The 19,113-nt window shown below is 50.5% G+C and overlaps 2 protein-coding genes across 2 annotated transcripts in view; both read right to left on the bottom strand.

Annotated features, from left to right (window-relative positions):
- The window catches only part of TMEM258 (transmembrane protein 258), a 101,718-nt gene that overhangs the window by 8,385 nt on the left and 74,220 nt on the right, over positions 1 to 19,113 (bottom strand). The window lies entirely within an intron of this gene.
- On the bottom strand, positions 2,328 to 19,055 carry FADS1 (fatty acid desaturase 1). The gene is made up of 12 exons (XM_050756927.1): positions 18,681 to 19,055; positions 15,685 to 15,795; positions 14,923 to 15,120; positions 13,432 to 13,533; positions 13,209 to 13,337; positions 9,104 to 9,164; positions 7,440 to 7,516; positions 6,419 to 6,516; positions 6,114 to 6,210; positions 5,783 to 5,862; positions 5,546 to 5,671; positions 2,328 to 5,207 (listed from the first exon to the last, which is right to left on the bottom strand). Exons 1-12 carry the CDS (start codon positions 19,053 to 19,055, stop codon positions 5,156 to 5,158), a joined length of 1,506 nt encoding a protein of 501 aa, XP_050612884.1. The 3' UTR covers positions 2,328 to 5,155.

Genomic DNA, 19,113 nt, shown 5'->3' with positions numbered 1-19,113 from the left:
TGTAAACTGAAAGCTGCCATTCAGAAACCATTTTCTTGTTCCTTTTGTAAACTGAAATCCAAGGTATTGTTTCCCATAGACATCGCATGTTTTTGAACTTTGAAAGTTTTATAATCCTGAGAAAGCTTGGTGGGGAACTGGCCCATTTGAATGTCCGATGTTTTAGCATTCCTGTCAGGGCCATTTGAAGTTAACATGGACACTTATGTAACTGTCCGAAATTTAAGCTGGCAATGTCTTGACAGATTAAACAGTTAGGGAGCCTGAAGACCAGTAGTTTTCAAGTTTTTTAATGGAGAAACCTATTCTTCAAATGTAATCTTATGTGAAATTTCAGGATATACAAGTGCCTCTGGTTGAAGCTGGAATGGGATAAAGTTTACCCAACAATGGCTTCATAACTAGGGTACTTTTTGAAAACTCTGATGCTGACAAAAAGTTCTATCCCAAGGGCAGGTAACTTTTGAAACTGATTTTCCCAGATTATACCAAGCCACACAACTTATTTGAGCTCTATTTTCTGATTCAGGTAGATTGCTTCTAAGTCTGCAGTAGTAGTGATAGGAACTAAAGATGTAAAGATGGTAAGATTTCTTTTTTTTTTTTTTTTTTTTTGAGACGGAGTCTCACTCTGTCGCCCAGGCTGGAGTGCAGTGGCACGATCTCCGCTCACTGCAAACTCCGCCTCCTGGGTTAAAGCGATTCTCCTGCCTCAGCCTACCGAGTAGCTGGGACGACAGGCTCCTGCCACCACACCTGGCTAATTTTTTTGTATTTTTAGTAGAGACAGAGTTTCACTGTGTTAGCCAGGACGGTCTCGAACTCCTGACCTCGTGATCTGCTCACCTTGGCCTTCCAAAGTGCTGGGATTACAGGCGTGAGCCACCGTGCCTGGCCTTTTTTTTTTTTTTTTTGAGACAGAGTCTCTCTTGTCACCCAGGCTGGAGTTCAGTAGTGTGATCTTGGCCTTAACCTCCTGGGCTCAAGCGATTCTCCCACCTCAGCCTCCCAAGCAGCTGTGATTACAGTCTCAGGCCACCATGTCTAGATAATTTTTCAATTTTTTGTAGAGATGGGATCTCACTGTTGCCCAGGCTGGTCTTGAACTCCTGGGCTCAAGCAATCCTCCTGCCTCGGCCTCCTAAAGGCTAGGATTGCGTGTGCCATCCTCTCCCAGTGCTGGGATTACAGGATGAGCCACCTTGCCTGGCGAAATGTTAAGATTTCTTAGGAGTTATTGCCTCAGTGCAGTAACTCTTGATAATTAAGGGCTTATACCCTGTGGTAGTCAAGATTGTAGTGGTTTTCTTTTGTCTTTTGAAGGTAAGTTTGTCTCCTATAGAATTTTGCTATCTAACTTTCTGTGTGCACACTGCAGGGAAGATTAATGATGCCTACAAATGTTTTTGCTCAGGAGAGCTGTCTTAGTTGGATGGTTAAGAGGCATTGCTCTGCAGTCCAGCCCTGAGGGATCACACTTGCAGAGAAAGAATTTAGGCAGATAGGACTTAGGGAGACTATTTGGAAACTAGAAATGAGTTTAAAAGTAAAGAGAGGCCAGGCACAGTGGCTCACGCCTGTAATCCCAGCACTTTGGGAGGCTGAGGTGGGTGGATCACCTGAGGTCAGGAGTTCAAGACCAGCCTGGCCACCATGGTGAAACCCTGTCTGTACCAAAAATAAAAAATTAGCTGGGCGTGGTGGTACATGCTTGTAATCCCAACTACCCGGGAGGCTGAAGCAGAATTGCTTGGACCCAGGAGGCGGAGGCTGCAATCAGCTGAGATCATGCCACTGCATTCCAGCCTGGGCAACAAGAGTGAAACTCTGGTCTTAAAAACAAAACAAAACAAAAACGATTAGCCTGAGGTAGGAAGATGACTTGAGGCTGGGAGGCAGAGATTGCAGTGAACTGAGATGGCAGCACCACTGCACTCCAGCCTGGGTCATAGAGCTAGACCTTGTCTCAAAACAAGTAAGTAAAAATAAAAAGAAAATAATTCAGAATGGAAAGCTGAAGGACAAAAGGGCAAGGGCATTGCCTCATGAATAGGAGGAATTGATACATGTGAAACTTGGTGAGATTACTGACAATCTCACATTTGAACACGGGAGTCATCAGAAGGAGTTTGCCTTCCTCTTCCTTGCCATACTCCACCCTTGTCTTGGTGTTTTCTCGAGGGTCCTGATGTTCCTTCCTCTGCCCAAGGAGCTTATACAAAGGGGAGTCTAGTGATTAAAGAGCACAGAGAGGTGAACAGTAACTTGTAGCAGAGGCACTCAGGAATCCTGCACACACACAGGAACATCATGGGTTACAAATGAAGTCTTTTGGTCAAAATTAACTTTATTTTTCAACTTCACAGGGATATGATAACAAAATTGGCACACACAAAAAGGATACTGATATTGGGCCTGATTTAAAAAAATGCCTCTGGCCAGGTTGTAAAAAAAATGAACCAAGATAAACATAGGAGTTGGAGTTGTAAAAACGTGAGTTGGAATTCGTTCTGCCATGATCTATTTGACCAGAGGCAGCTTTTCCTCTCTAAGCCTATTTTACGTCTGTCAGTAGATTTGAGATCACTCATTTTACCACTGTAACATTCTGAGCCTTTTGTCACTGTGTGTCCCTTTGTGGCCATGTGAAAGACCACCGTGCTGTAGGCTGAGAAGGCCACAGTGGTTCAGGTGCTTTGAGGACCTGGTCTTGGCTCGATAGAGCCTCACTGGTGTTTGCTCAGATTGCTATTTGGCTAAACAGGCTGGTGACACCACACACAAACTTTAGGCGGCAAATAGGAAGGATCAGCACCTATTTTGGAGTCAGGAAGCCAATGAGGTACAGCTCCTCAATTCTGCTTCTATTTTTTTTTTTTTTTTTGAGACAGGGTCTTGTTCTGTCACCCTAGGCTGGAGTGCAGTGGTGATCTCAGCTCACTGCAGGCTTGACCTGGGCCCAAGCGATCCTCCTGCCTGGACCTCCCAAAAGTGTTGGGATTACAGGCATGAGCCACTGCACCCAGCTTGCTTCTAATTTTCCTACCCAGGCTGTTTTAAACCAAGTTATCCAGCTAAGTTAAATGTGCCCAAATGGAAAACATCTAAATCTTCTGCTGCCCATTCTTCCTGTGTCTTTGTGTTGACAAACCTCTAACCTTCCACGTCTTTGTGTTGACAAACCTCTCCATGGGTGGTGCCTCTGACCCCATCCCAGCATGCCTTAGGATGCTCATCTCCTTGCTGTCTGCCATCCCCTCCCAAAACTAAATGTAGGCTCTGTCTTTTCCTAGTTTGAGGTTCTTCTCCCAGTGTCCAAAGTGATCAATACGCCTAGAGTAGATGCTGCTGAAGAGGCAAAGAAGTAATCCCCCCACCTGGAAGCAAAGGCTGTGGGTTGGAGGGGGAAACGGGTATGAGGGCTGATGATAAACCCAGGGAGTAAAGGCTCCTGAGGCATATTCCTATGTTTGCTCTCTGGAGAGATGGGCTAAATTGTTTATCTTTTAAAAACCAGGTGATTAAAAAGTTATATTTTAGTATTACACTGATAGGAATTTAGGATAATCTCTTCTAAAGCCTATTTGGTCTCCAGAAGAGTTAGATACTTGAACAAGAGTGGACAGAGTAAGATACCTAGCTATAGCAACGGCAGTCACAAACTGTTCTGTGGTTTTAATCTTCCTATCTCTGATTTAGAAGTATGAAGTGATCATATTTAATCTTTCTGCTCCTGCTAAAAAATATTAATGCTATAACATCATTTAGGTTATAGAAAGTTTGTGCTTATAGCCCTTACATTCTTTATGACTGAAATGTGTATCTTTCCTCATGACTGATAATTATCTCCCAATTTGGTCACTTATGCTAACTGCTATTTTATTAAACTTGAAATTTTAGGTTGGGAAGCAAAGGGAAACCACCAGGCATCCCCTTTGTTTCTAGGGAGAAAAGACTAACTTGTCCCATCTGCTCATTTGCTTATGGAGCTAAAAGTAAGACTCCCAGTCCTAGGAGTGTTCTGTTCCTGTTGGATGGTTAAGAAGTGAAAAGAAGAAGTGAATTAAAAGATGAAAGGGCTTTTAAATAGCCAGCAACTCTCTACCATCTGTTTTGGTAAGAGCTAGCACCTCTTGTTCTCTTTAGACCCTGGAGGGAATAAAACAAAATCAGTGGTTCCAGGATCCTTCAGAGCCAAAAGACTCCAATACCACAGTCTTGACCTTTGCCCTTCCTGCTTCTGAAACTGGAGAATGGCTTCTACCAGCAGCCTAAGGCAGACGTAGGTCATACCTATCCCTGGGCAGTGAGCTGAGCTCCTAGAGACTGAGTTGTGCTGGACCTCAGAATTCTAAGCATTAATGATTCCTTGCTGTTATAATTCTTGCTCATCAGGTTCAACTGCTTTATCCCTCTGAGGTTTGCATATGAGGATGGAGAAGGCACTGAGAAGTGGACCAGTGAGCTGAGCTCACCCTTTGTATGAGTGGATTTTTGGTTTTTTTTTTTTTTTGAGATGGAGTCTTGCTGTGTCGCCCAGGCTGGGGTACAATGGCGTGATCTCAGCTCACTGCAACCTCCACCTCCTCGGTTCAAGAGATGATCCTGCCTCAGCCTCCTGGGTAGCTGGGATTACAGGTGTGCACCACCACACCCGGCTAATTTTTCTCTTTTTAGTAGAGACAGGGTTTCACTACGTCAGGCTGGTCTCGAACTCCTGACCTTGTGATCTGCCTGCCTCGGCCTCCCGAAGTGCTGGGATTACAGGTGTGAGCCGCCATGCCTGGCATGAGTGGAATTTTAGTGTTAAATCTCTTCCTGACTCTGGGTTCAGTAGGTCCCTCCTCTTCTGTTACCCTCCTGGTTCTCTCTGCTCACCAACCACCTGTGTGTGCCAAACTAGAAAAAGGAAATAATTTACACCCCTGCCCCAACAGCTCCTTCCCTCCTTCTGGGGGCTTCTGTGTCCACCAAACTTTGGGTCTTAGAACTGTGGCTAGAAGATAAAAGGGAGGAGTTTGAGTCAGAGCCTTTATGTCCCCAAACCCACCCCCCTCTGAGTATTAAACTACAGTGGCATTGTCCCTCAAACTCCCCTCTGCTTTGGCTCCAGAGTCTTCCTCCTCTTCTTTCAGACTGGACAGGGTGGCTGTTGTTATTGGTGAAGATAGGCATCTAGCCAGAGCTGCCCTGACTCCTTTAGTGAGCTGCAGGAACAAAATGGGGGCAGACAGTGAGGGAGGCAAGCGGAGCTGAACCCACCAGAGATGCAGCAGTGAGGTTAAGGCCTTCTTCCAGCTGGAGGCTTTCCTCCCCTCTACTTTAGAGAAAGCTAGCTTGGGCCATGGTACTGAGGGGAACCCCAGTGAGGGCAAAGGCCTGACCTGGCCACAGGACCAATAAAGAATCCTGCCTTTGCCATGGTGAACTCCATCCCACACGACTAGGAATACCTTCTGTTCACTCCCCACCCTACATGTCATCATTTCCATTGCCCTGCCCTCTTCCCTCCCTACCGGCCATCTTCTTGGGCTCAGATACTCACTGGATGATGTCGGCGAAGGCTGATAGCAGGGGCTTGGACTGGTACTCTATGCCATGCTTGGCACACAAGGACTGCACCAGGGGAGCCACTTTGTGGTAATTGTGCCGAGGCATCATGGGAAAAAGACTTCAGGGAGAACGAACAGCAGGGAGTCAGTGGTTCCTGCTTCTCTGCTCCCACCTGTACCCTACACTTATACCCTCCCCAGGACCCTGCTTCCCCAGGCTCCCTACTCACTGGTGCTCAATCTGGAAGTTGAGGTGTCCACTGAACCAGTCATTGAAGGCAGACTTGTGGACATTGCATGTGGCCTGGAGCTGGAGGAAAAGGTCAGGGGAGAGCATGTTGAGTATCAGATGGAAAGGCCAGCCCAGCATTCTCCAGGTAAAGCTGGGTGAGGCAGGGACGTGAGACTGTCTTGGTCACTCCCTTCACATGGTAGCAGAACAAGAGCCTCAGGCTAATGAGAAAATGCTGTTTGGGGGACTTTTTGTTTTTGCTATTTTCACCTACCCACCCTTTTCAATAGTTATGTTATGCTCCAGTCTTCTGAGTGACTGTCCCTTACCTGGGTGGACACCCAGTCCATGTTCCGGTCATGATCAATGTGCATGGGTATATGGTTCATCTGTGTCACCCACACAAACCAGTTGCTTTCCAGGAACCTGTTGAATGTTACACAGACAAAAACAGTATACACAGAGCCCAGAATTCGGATTTCCCCCTCAGATAACTGCTCCAGCCTATCTACTTTCCCAAGCCAACTCCTGAAACACCCACTGTTACCCAAAGCCCCAGCACGGCCCCTAGACCAGACTGGTCACTCCCCAACATTTCTTTCACCAGTCCCTACCCGCCCCCACCAAATACTACCTGACTATGAAGAAAAGGCCCAGGAAGGCTTTCAGTCCCAATAGTGGCACATAAGTGAGGAGTAAGCGGATGTAGAAGGTGATCATCCAGGCCAAGTCCTATAGTGAGGAAAGCAGTGAGCATAACAGTCACGAACAGCTCTTCTCTTCCTGTCACCAGCTCTTTCTTTGTATGGTGCAGCCATTCTCCTGGGTATCCAGACTCAGTCGTCTTCAGCTTCTCAGGGGTCCAATCCTGCAATATCTAGTGCCACTGCTCCTTTCTTCCATTCCCATTGGCACCCCCCAGCTCTTCTTGCTGTCCCCTTCAAAAGTACCAAGGCCTACAAGGTCTCCTTGCCTCTAGCTCATCCCAGCCAATTTAAATCCTTCAGCATGCTGCCAAATGAATCTTCCAGGACCATGGCTCAGTCCATGCCAGTGCCCTGATGAAATCTCTCATTGCTTTTCTGTACACTGAACCAAGCACCATACTCTTCCCCTGACACTAGTCCTCCACAATATGTCTGGTTGTCAAACTTACCCCTCATTTCCAGCTTTTCTGCTTGAAGTTCATCCCCACTGCCCCACCTCTGCCTGTCAGAAACCCCGCCCAGCCTCAAGGCCAGCTAGAAAAGTGACTTTACAAAGCCAGGTGCAGTCAGGCCCCTTTTGGAGTCCCCAGAACCTATTGCCTGTACCTCTTTTCTGATTTAACAACCACATTCTGCTTCATCAGAAGTTTCCTTGAAAGTAGGTATTATCATTCATCTTGCCCATTCCCAACTCAGCCCCCTGGCATTATGCCCAGTACAAGAACCTCTGGAGACACTGGCTGCATGAAATTGCACATTGGGAATCAGGCTGCCTGCTAAGCTCAAATCATTTTGTCCCACTTAGAGAAGGCAAGGATCTGTGTCTGCTTCTATTAGTTTGCTCTAAATTAGGCCTGGAGTCAGCCTCAGTTTCCCCTGGGGAATCCCTATGCCCTACTCTGGGTGCTGGAGACAAGGATGTGGGCTTCTTGGGTCATGGATACTCACCACCCACTTCTTTCGCTGGATAACAAAATAGAAAACATACCACTGGAAGAAGAAAGGCACCAAGGCTGGGGGCCCAACTGGGGAGGAAACCAAGACAAAGAGGAGGCGTGAGCACAAGACGGTCATGAAAGGGCCAGTTGATGCTGGAGAGATGGCCTCTAGCAGGGGACTGCCTCTTCCGATCATCCCTTCTGTCTCCCCTCCAGCTGCTTGAGTGCTCTGCAATCCACTGGAACCAGCAGGCACCGAAGGTGGGCATAAATCCAAGTATGGGGAGGGCAAAAACTCTTAAGAGGATGCCAGGGAAGGTGAGGGGCGTGAGTGGCACTCTTCAGTGACAGGCAGCCTGGGAACTCAGGCCTCACGCATGGGACTTGCTCTGCTCCCACACCTTTATTATTTTTCATTTTTCTTCACTTTCCTATATACACGCTTCATGGATCCCACACCTTTAAAAGGTGCCAATACTCTCTTACTTACCTTGGCCACAGTCCTGTCCCTACAGTCATCTGCCCTTTGTTCCTGGCAGCTCCACCATGCAGGTGAAGGGGCAGGAGCAGGAAAGTGTGTGTGTGTTGGGAAGGACCCTATGGATCCTTCACAGGCTGTGAAGCTCACTTCCTTAGACTAGGGAGATGGGCTTGTGCCACCCCAATCTGAAGCCCTGGAGGTCAGTCGTGGGAAGGAACTGAGGGGTCTCTCTTGAAAGAAAACTGGGAGTTGAAGAAGTGTTGCATTCTACATGCTGCCTCATTTCCTTTTCTGTAGCCCTTCTCTGTGGCACCTGATGCTACCCATAACTCCTAGTATGACAATGACCACCCACGGCTCCTCCATCTTGATGTGCCATGGATTCTAAAATCATTTCTTCCAGAGGTCTCTGCTCTACCCTTCTGCCCCATCCACCTTTCTCTATTAGTGATAGCTGGTGATAGGCAGTTAGGATGAATTCCTTCAAACTAAAATAAGATCAGTGGACTCCTTCCCTTCTTTAAAAAATTTGAAAATTTAAAGGCGTTTAAAGCTCATTTTAGGCATTATGGAGCAGAGTTGTTGTTTTAAGAAACAGGATCTCACTCCATTGCCCAGGCTGGAGTGCAGTGGCACAATCAGAGCTTACTGCAGCCTCAAACTCCTGGGCTCAAAGGATGCTCCCACCTCAGTTTCCCTAGTAGCTGGGACAGACTTTTAAAGCTGGGAATATATGGAATCATCAGAAAGATCTTCTCTGTTCTAACAGCAATTCCTGTCTCCTCCAGACCCATCCTTCCAGAACTATCCGTACCTTTGTTCCTCTGGGGGTTGGACTGGGCTCTACCAGGTTACCTTGGCCCATCTTGACAAAGTTTAAGATAAGGTTGAGGGTAAAGCAAAAGGCCTCTCTACACTCCAAACACCCAGCTTCCTAGTGGAAACTGGGGTTGGATGGGAGGAACTAGTTTGCCCCCAACCAAATAACCTTCAGCCAATCATCAGCCTAACTTCACTTCACTCAGTTGAAATGGCAAACTGCTCTCAAGCAGGGAGTAACTGGGGGTGGGGGTGGGGTACTTCCTGTAGCCTCTTTCCTTAAAATACCATAATCTCTTGGAGAGCCACATCCTCCTCATTCCCTCAGCATTCCCTCTTGAGGCAGCTCCCCTATGTTGGATGGGGACACTCACTCAGGAAGAAGTATTTGTGCTGGTGGTTGTACGGCATGTATTTTTTCTTCTGTTTCCCAAGCTGTGAAGAAAAGCAAACACATGAGCATTCAGAGACCAGTGATTCCTCCCTCTGTGACCTTGACCTTTCCCTGCTTGGAAGTTTAGGCCTCCTCCAGGGCTGACAGTTTGTTGGTGCTATTGGAAAGCTCCAAGAGGCCCAGCCTTACCTGCAGCACATGGAACATGAAGCCCTAGGCTGTAATCTGCAGAGCGTGTCACACCATGGCCTGCAGCTGGATGGCCCATGCTCACATGAGGGATGTGCCCAGCACAGTCTACAGGACCACAGGCCCTCTTGTGTTCATTCTCTTTGTCATAAGGTTTCCAGGCCCCACTACCCTCTCCCCTTTCTCCCATCGTGCTTATTTATTTATTTTTTAGACGGAGTCTCACTCTTGTTGCCCAGGCTCGAGAGCAATGGCACGATCTTGGCTCACCACAACTTCCGCCTCCCTGGGTTCAAGTGATTCTCCTGCCTCAGCCTCCCGAGTAGCTAGGATTACAGGCATTTGCCACCACACCCAGCTAATTTTGTATTTTTAGTAGAGATGGGGTTTCTCCATGTTGTTCAGGCTGGTCTCGAAGTCCTGACCTTAGGTGATCCACCCACCTCGGCCTCCCAAAGTGCTGGGATTACAGGTGTGAGCCACTGTGCCCAGCCGCCATCGTACTTTTTGACATCAGAATGTCCATGGACAACCATATCTGCCCCTATACAGGTTAAGTATTCCCTCTATATCCAGCCCCTAACCCTCCCCATCAAAATCTTTTGGTCTCTTGACTTCAACATGGTCTCTTGACTTCAGGGGATTTTATCAAATCCCCTGAAGGCTAGTTTGGCAAATATTTCTGGAAAAGACACCAAGAACAATTTGGCAATCTGAAGGTTCCAGCAGTTTTCCCCAGTAGGTGGTGGTTATTTTTTATAAGCTGAGCTGCTGAAGAGACGGGCTGGGGCCACCATGTCAACCAGCCAGCCTAGAACCCCTGGTGTGGGCTCACAAACCAGACAGCAAAGTTCTGCTGTCTCACTCCATGACTGTCTGTATCGCACTCCAATTAGTTCAGGTAACCAGACAACCACAAGGGTATAAGAGGAGCACTCAACCCCTGAGCAGAGCTCTAGCTCACCCTTCCATGTGTCCACAGTTCATTTATTGAGAGCTTATTCTGTGCAAGGCACTTCAGCTAGATGAAGCATGCTTTCTACATTAACAGATTCAAGTACTTGAGCACCTACTGTGTGCCAAGCTATGTTTTAGATGCTCAGGATACAGAGGTGAACAATACAGACTTCCCACCCTCTTGGAGCTTATAACCTTAGGGGATGAAGCTAGTGATAAATTTGTAAACAGAGACCGGGTGCAGTGGCTCACACCTGTAATCCCAGCACTTTGGGAGGCTGAGGTGGGTGGACTGCATGAGCCCAGGAGTTCGAGACCAGCCTGGGCAACATGGCAAAACCACATCTCTACTAAAAACACAAAAATTAGCCAGGCTTGGTGGCACACACCTGTAGTCCCAGCTAGTCAGGAAGCTGAGGCAGGAGAATCTCTTGAACTTGGGAGGTGGAGGTTGTAGTGAGCTGAGGCCGCACCATTGCACTCCAACCTGGGTGACAGAGCGAGACTCTGTCTCAAAAAAAAAAAAAAAAAAATTGGGACCCAAAGTAGCCTTTCTTCACCCCTGCCAGCTATGAGGCTGAGGATGGGCTGCCTGTTAGTGAATGCCTGGGCAATAGGCTGCTTGGTTCCATCCCTTTGGGGATGTTGATGCCTGTGCTGACCCCATGACATCCACATCAGTGCCTCTCAAAAATTCCTGGAGGACAAGGAGGGGCAGGGGACACTGACCTAAATAGAACCCTTCTGACCACCAAGGGTCTAAATATAATGGGGCAAGTTATAGGGGTCATAAAGGCATTTGCCATTCAAGGAGGAAGCAATGGATGGGGCTCCTTTCCGTAACAGTTCCACAATAGGAGGCCACCCTGGTGGGGTGGGGCTCTGCCCCACTCATCCCACCAAACAAGGGTGCCCCTCTTTCAATTTTCCCTCAGTTAATGTTGCTGAAGATGGGGTGATTCTCACCACCACATCCAGGTCCTCAGCAAGCCTTGTTTACACTGCCTCCAAAACATATCCCAAATCCATTGGCTTCACCTGCTCCTCCCTGGTCTGGTCTGGACTCGCTCCAGCCTCCTCTCTGAGGTTATATCTGTGATTATACCTACCTTCTATAATTCATCCTCTCCACCTCCAGCCAGAGCAAGCCTTTTAAAGTGCAAAGCAGATTGCTATACCCACCAGAAACCCTCCAGTGACTTCCCATTGCTATTGGAATAAAACCCAAACTTCTTACCACACCATTTCCATGGCTTTCTAAGGCCCTACATGATCTGGCCCCTCCCTAGTTTTCTGGTCTTCTCATTTTCTCATTGCTTACTGTCTCTGAACATCCAGGAGCCTTTGTACTTGACTGTTCTCTCTGTTCCAAATGTTCCTTCCCTGAATTTTTGCAGTTTCATCATTCAGGTCTCAGTTTAGATGTCAGCACCTGAAGGAGGCCATATCTGGTCATGACTACCTCTCAGTTTCTGTCATATTTTACTTTTTTAAATCTGTAAGTCACCTTGAGCTCTGTTTACAATATTTTTTGGTTTTAATCTTTTTAAAAAATTATTATTTTTTTTACACACAGGGTCACGCTGTTAACCAGGCTGGAGTGCAGTGGCGTGATCATACTGCAGCCTTCACCTCCTGGGCTCAAGCGATGCTCCCACCTCAGCCTCCCAAGTAGCTGGGACCACTGGCACATGCCAGTCGCGTCCCTTCATTCTCTATTTTTTATGTCTGCTGATAGGAATTTCCTGAAAACCCAAGTACCAGGAAGCAGTAAAGGTGGTGGTGTGAGACGGTTCCCCTCCACTTAACCTTCCCGTGTCTTTTTTTAAACCCTCTGTAGTGACAGTAGAAATGCACAAGCCCCATGCTACTGCCCAGCAAATAACCACACTGCCCTTGAAGCAGCCACGGGAGTCAGACGGTGGGCAGGGCTGCTTCATCATCCACACAGTACTGACCATAATGGTATCGGACATATAACAAGCCCAAGTCCATGCTCATGAGATGGGAAAATAAGAGCATTATGGACAGGTGGGGCATGAGCCTCAAGCTATGAGCTCCTCATGCCAGGCCAGCCAGTGCTGCCAAAGCCCTTTCAAAGTTCTCACGGCAAGATGAGAGCCAGGCTACCTTGGACTCATGCCTAGAACTGAAATGTTTTAACGACAAATTAATTCCTGGCAAGCTGAAACATCATAAAGTGGAGGAGGGGACCTGGAAGAACTCTGCAGCCTAGAGGCTTGGGACAAAGGGCTTTAAATTAACTTTCCAAAGATCTCTGCTGGCCTTTCAGAACCTTCCATTGCCTAATGCTCACTAAATGTTCACCAGATCTCCACCCCCAGGCATTATTCCTTCAGCGGCTACATTATTTCTGCTTACAATCTCAGATGACAACTCAAACCCAACGCTGACCACCCAGGAAGTCAGGCTGGGGATCAGCAGGGTGAGAAGAAGTACTCAATGAATGAATGTTCCAGATAACTGGACATCAAAGAAGAGTCAGACAATCCAACCCTAGACAGAGAAGACTGTGACAAGAAGGCTACCTAAGTGTGGGAGAGAAATACATAGTGCAAGGGAAATGCTTGCCTGGGACAAAGTCAAAAAATCACCTCCAGGAGGTGCCATCAGCACCTTCAAGGATAGGCCATCTCATCCTTTGGATGCTTCTGGTCATCCTCTGGATCCTTTGCAAAATGAGGTGCCTTTTATGCAGTAACGGTTTGCTGACTGAACGGTCTAGGGAAGATGGTGATTCCCTTCTGGGCAGCCCCCATTTATTGCCTGTTGGCTTCTAGAACTTCCAAAATCGCAAAAGCCCCAGCTAGCCCAGCTCCAGTGTCTTGCCCACATTGACATTGTGGGCACCTTCCCCAACCCCCCTATGTTGGCTGCCTCCTATTCCCCAAGATCTTTCCACTGATACCTCCGCTTACCTCTACAGACAGGATCTTCCCCAAGGCAAAGAAGAAGGGATGCATGTTGATGTCTGGGTCTTTGCCGAAGCAGTTGGGCTTGGCATGGTGCTGGAAGTGCAAGTGGTTCCACCAACTGGCAGGGACCCCCTACAGAAAAGCAGGGACACGAGTATGAAAACCTTCCCCCAAGGCAGCCCTTCATTGCCTGGAGTTTCAGAGAGCCCCTCCCCATCCCACTGACCTTCAGGTGGCCAATCACAAAATGATGTACCAGATGGTTCCACTTTGAGGTGCTGAAGACCGACAGGTGCCCCAAGTCATGCTGCAGCCAGCCAGCCTGGATCTAGGTGAGAAGAGTCAATGCTGAGAGCAGCCCACCAGACCCAGTGTCCCCTTCACTGACCTCTGTGCCTCCTTCAGCCTCTCCCACTTCCTTCATCTGCTAAGGCCTATGATGCACCTCAGGAGTCAGGAAACATGGGGCCTAGTTCTGCCTCTGCCACTGACTCACACGTGAGTTGGGGCAAATCACCATCCCTTCTGTTCTTCAGTTTCGCCAGCTCCAAAGCTCATGACTTTTTTTTTTTTGGAGACAGTTTTGTTCTTGTTGCCCAGGCCGGAGTGCAGTGGTGCAGTTTCAGATCACTGCAACCTCCACCTCTTGGATTCAAGTAATTCTCCTGCCTCAGCCTGCCAAGTAGCTGGGATTACAGGTGCCCGTCACCATGCCTGGCTAATTTTTTTGTATTTTTAGTAGAGTTGGGGGTTTCACCATGTTCGCCAGACTGGTCTCGAACTCCCAACCTCAGGTAATCTGCCCACCTCGGCCTCCCAAACTGCTGGGATAACAGGCGTGAGCCACCACACCTGGCCTGTTTTGAGAGCGAGTCCCGCTCTGTTGCCCAGGCTGGAGTGCAGTGGTGCCATCTCGGCTCACTGCAACCTCTGCTTCTCAGGTTCAAGCAATTCTCCTGCCTCGGCCTCCCGTGTAACTGGGATTACAGGCACCCGCCACCACTCCCAACTACTTGTTGTATTTTAATAGAGATGGGGTTTCACCATGTTGGCCAGGTGGTCTCAAACTCCTCACCGCAAATGATCTGCCCACCTTGGCCTCCCAAGGTACTGGTATTACAGGCGTGAGCCACCGCGCCTTTTTGTATGTTTAGTAGAGGTGGAGTTTCACCATGTTGGCCAGGCTGGTCTTGAACTGGTCTCAAGTGATCCGACCACCTTGGCCTCTGAAAGTGCTGGGATTACAGGCATGAACCACCACGCCCGGCCTGAAGCCCATGACCTATGATGGACTGACATCTGGAATACAGAAAGGACTCAAACATGAGCAGAAGGCTTGCCAAATGGGTCCTGACAGTCAAGAATTAGTGCTCAATCATTATTAACATGTTGGGCAATGTCAGTGGTGGGGAGGGAGCCAGGCTTTGCTAGAAAACCAGAAATTTGGTTCTTGGCACAGGTGGGCTGTGGCAGAGGACAAACCATGTAGAAATAAGGGAACCCTCGGAGAAGCAGCTAAAAAGGCAGTGAGAGAAATGAAGATGCCCATGTGGCTAAAGAGCAGACAGGCCAAGACAGTGGAATGCATGTTCCTGCACTCTCCCGCATACCTTCAGATCTACCCTACTTGGAGGGCAGGAATTCTTGGCCTTCCTCAAACACCGAAGGAGCTTTCCCCAGGGATACTGAGTGCACTTGACAAGCCAAAGGCTCTCACCTGAGCTGCAGTGAGCAGCACGGCACAGAGAAGGAAGGGCAAAAAGGATGTCCCAAAGATCCAAAGGGTGAGCCAGGCTGCACCATCCAGCAGCAAGATGTGCAGCAGGTACAGCAGGAAGAACACATGGTTGGCCTTCATGAGCCCCATCCGCTCCACTGTGGCCCGCAGCTCCCGGAACTCATTAGTCAGCTCTTTCTGCAGAAGAGGAGGAGGAGCTGTTATTCTCATCTGCACCCCAACACTACTGGAGACAAGGGCCCTCTCAGGCTCAAGGACCTCCCACTGAGGTAGCTGTAGGAAGTCCACAGTCCTAGGCAAAGATACCACGACAATGAGGATGACAGAAGGAGGTGCTATGGGATAGTGCCTAAGAGTTCAGAGGACTTAAGTCCTTGCTCTGCCATTTACTAACTGTGTGATCCTTGGCTGTGTTGCTTAACCTCCCTGAGCCTGTTATCTCATCTGTAAATGTGTGAGAGTTATGAGTTTATGCTTGGCGCATAGTAAGTGCTCATACTGATGATGATGATAACGATGGAAGCCATGGTAGTGGCAGCCTTGAGGGAGCCATGGGTTGCAAAGTCATGCTCCCTTGGCCCTGTGACCTCAGGACTATGCAAAAGAAGCAGGGACCTCAAGATTCCCCAGAGCTACTACTGACTATGACTACTATGACTGTGATCCCATCTAGACTGTCCTATCTCCTCTCTGTCCCTCTCAACAACCAAGAGTTGCCACATAGCAAACACAGGGTCTCACATTCTTGGTGGGCTCAAAGCTGGGCTGCTCCGGAGACAGTTCTCCAATCAGGAGAGAGTTCATATACTTCTTCACAAGGCCCTTGTTGCTGTGGAAGGCCACAAAGGGATCCTGCAAGTGCGGGGAGAAGATGAAAAGTGAGGGAGCCAGCCCCCTGGACTCCGGCAGTGTTCACACCAAAGGCCATTCTCCTGCCTGCCGGAAGGCTGTACCCAAGTTGAAGTGAGAGGTGAAGCCAGATGGACTTCCTGGGTCGAGTGGGGACTTGAAGAACTTTTCTGTAGCTAGAGTTTTATAAAATGCACCAATCAGTGCTCTGTAAAAACACACCAATCCACGCTCTGTAGCTAGCTAGAGGTTTAGTAAAATGGACCAATCAGTAGGACATAGGCGGGGACAAATAAGGGAATAAAAGCTGCTCCCACCCCGTTCGCCGCGCCCCCCGCCCACCTCCAGCAGCGGCAACCTGCTGTGGTCCCCTTCCATGCTGTGGAATCTTTGTTCTTTGCTCTTCACAGTAAATCTTGCTGCTGCTCACTCTTTGGGTCTGTGCCACCTGTAAGAGCTGTAACACTGACCACGAAGGTCTGTGGCTTCATTCTTGAAGTCAGCGAGACCACGAACCTACCCGAAGGAACCAACTCCCGACACCGAAGCACAGGCCATCTCCCTTGGCCCAGCTGCCTTTTGAGGGTGCTCATACCCTTCCCAGGTGTCCACAGTTTAAGATCACCCAGCATCTGCTCTAGTTAGAAGGGTGCATCAAGGAATGGGAAGCATTGGCTGAGGGGGACCACCAAGGAACACCTGCCTGGGCTGGCCTTTCTCCTGGGTGTGTCCACAGAGAGTTTTTGCCCAAGAATTTCGGTATAGGTGAGAAACAGGAGGGATGGGTGGGGCTGTATCGGGAGTTGGTTCCTTCAGGTGGGTTCCTCTCACTGACCAAGAATGAAGCCGTGGACCTTTGCGGTGTTACAGCTCTTAAAGGTGGCACAGACCCAAAGAGTGAGCAGCAGCAAAATTTAGTATGAAGAACAAAAGAACAAAGCTTCCACAGTGCTGAAGGGGACCCAGCGAGTTGCCGCAGCTGGCTGGGGTGGCCAGCTTTTATTCTCTTAGTTGCCCCTGCCCATGTCCTGCTGATTGGTCCATTTTACAGAGCACTGCTTGGCCCATTTTACAAACCTCTAGCTAGCTACAGAGCGTCGATTGGTGCGATTTTACAGAGCACTGATTGGTGCATTTTACAAACCTCTAGCTAGCTACAGAAAAGTTCTCTAGGTCCCTACTAGACCCAGGAAGTTCAGCTGGTTTCACCTCTCAGGGCTATGAGACTTCCGTCTCTTCTTGCGGGTCTTTTAATAAGTCCCTTTCCTCTCTTAGCTGGAGTTCTCCAAAAACCACAAAGAGAAAGACTGCCCTATGTCCGAACTGGGGCACTTGCATTTCTTCCTTTTCCCTCCACCGTTGTTCTGGGTAGGGCTCCACATTTCCCTAAGCACTGTGGCCACCTCCTGCCCCAAGGCAGCTAATTTGGGTTGTGCAAGGTAAGGTCCATAGCCGTAAGATTCACGTCCACCGGTCAAGCAGCCCCAGGCCCTGTAAGCGATTCAGCGTGTGGGGCGGAGCCGGCGGCCGGTGGCACCACACATCCGGACCAATCGCCGTCCCCGCCGCGGTATCCCGCGCCCCAAATCACACTGCGGGAAGCCCCAGCGTTGGTGCCTGTTTCGTCTGCGCATGCGCTGGCCCACGCCTGCGCCCTCGGCCGCCGTCAGTGTTCCCGAGTGGTCGCTCTGGTTGAGCCGCGCAAGCTCTGGCCTCGCCTTGTAGGCTGGTCGCGTCAGAGGGTGGGGCGGGTCTTCGCCCCGCAGCGTCTAAGCTATGCTGCGACGTTATGGGCACCCTGGTGACCCGCGGCACACTCTGGGACGCCAGGGTAGTGGATAGGGACAGTGGAGGGCGTCACGCTGCAGGGCACGAGATCAGAAAGGGATGCAAGAGGAGGGGACGCCATTCTGGCCGCCAAGGGGGAAACGTGGTGAAGCGAACGCCCGGACTTTCGAGTTCCCAGGGCTGAGTCCCCAGCACTCCAACCCAGCAGAGGCGCCGGGGCCTTAGCTCTGAGGGCTGTGGTCTAGAAAGAGAAGCAGCAGACCCGGGGCTGGGGCGCGCGCCGACCCCACAGTGAGACCAAGGGAAGAAGGGACGGGACCCCGCGAAGGGCCTACGGCCCCAGAGCGTAAACAGCGGCCCGCTCCGCGGAATAGCTGAAGACCTCTCCAGCCTGCGGCTCAGTGGCCTCCCCGGCGAATCGAGGACAGCTCTGGGGGTCCTCGCTAAGTGTATGCCATTCCCAATCCCTTCTGTGCGCCTGCCGACGCTTGCCCTCCCCGAACAGTACTGTCCCTTTCGCATCCTCCAGTCTTCACACGACGCAGCGGTCCCCAAGGCAGCGGTCTCCCCAAGCTTCCCGTTTCAGCCCCATCCTCGAGAATGGGCTCCTTTCCTGCTCCCTTTCCGCTCCTGCTGGCGAGTAGAGACCCGCATCTAGGTCCAGACGCGGCTGCGCTGCACCTCCTAGCCATCGAGACAGGATATGACTCCCTCCCCTGGCCACTGACTCCCTCCCTCCCCAGGCGGCCTGCATCCTTGCTCTCCTTCCTCCTAGCCCACCCAGCTCGGGGTCCTATCCTCGCCCGGAGACTTGAGGCTCGGGGCTGCAGACGGAATGCACGACTGGGCGGCGGGGCCCTTTGTGTGTGCGTGTTGCTGGCCTCCATCCCCACTCCCCAGACTCCACTTCTCAGGGCCTCTCTCCCGCCTTTGCATCCCGCATCCGTAGGACACCCAATCACCGGGCAACAGGTATGTTCAGGCGCCTCCGGGCTTTCCTCCGAATTAGTCGGTGTTTGGCTCGAGGTGCGTAACTCTGTCTCGCCTGCACTCTGCCTCCGGTCCCGCCCTCTCTTGTGCCCCCGCCTGGCTGCGCTCACCGTGGCATCCTGCCCGGCGTAGTGGCTGATGACCCGGGAGCCCCCTGGATGCCGGCGGGTGAAGTCGCTGACGTCGTACACCTTACGGTCGATCACTAGCCACCGCTCTTCGCACCCCGAGCGCTGCGCCACCTCGTCCCAGGTGAAGTAGCGCGGGGTAGGTCCCTGAACCGGGGTCTCGGCGGCCACCGGGTCGGGGGCCATGGCTGGCCTGGCGACGCCGGGCGCCGGCTCAGCAGGGGCTGTCAAGCGCGTGCTCGGGGTCCGCGGGCTCCGGGAGTGGGTTTGCTGGCGCGCGCCCAGAGCCAGCCGCTTGCGCGCGGGGTTTTCAGCACCGCGGCGCGGACCTCCGGTCCTCGCAGCGCGCGTTCCCATTGGCCGAGCCTCGTGGCGCGGGGAGCGAGACCCCGCCCCCCGGCGGGTCTTGGGCAAC

Source organism: Macaca thibetana, chromosome 14, assembly GCF_024542745.1.
Source record: "Macaca thibetana thibetana isolate TM-01 chromosome 14, ASM2454274v1, whole genome shotgun sequence".
Taxonomy (NCBI): domain Eukaryota; kingdom Metazoa; phylum Chordata; class Mammalia; order Primates; family Cercopithecidae; genus Macaca; species Macaca thibetana.
This window is presented reverse-complemented; position numbering and strand designations above follow the sequence as displayed.

Bases quoted from the DNA above. Each gene is read 5' to 3' on its own strand.
- FADS1 (XM_050756927.1), bottom strand. From the start codon at position 19,055: ATGGGAACGCGCGCTGCGAGGACCGGAGGTCCGCGCCGCGGTGCTGAA. The intron at 5,672-5,782 runs GTGAGTAGGGAG...TTCTCCCTGAAG, and splicing joins AACTTCCAGATTGAGCACCA to TCTTTTTCCCATGATGCCTC. The intron at 5,208-5,545 runs GTGAGTATCTGA...TTGTTCCTGCAG, and splicing joins GCCTTCGCCGACATCATCCA to CTCACTAAAGGAGTCAGGGC.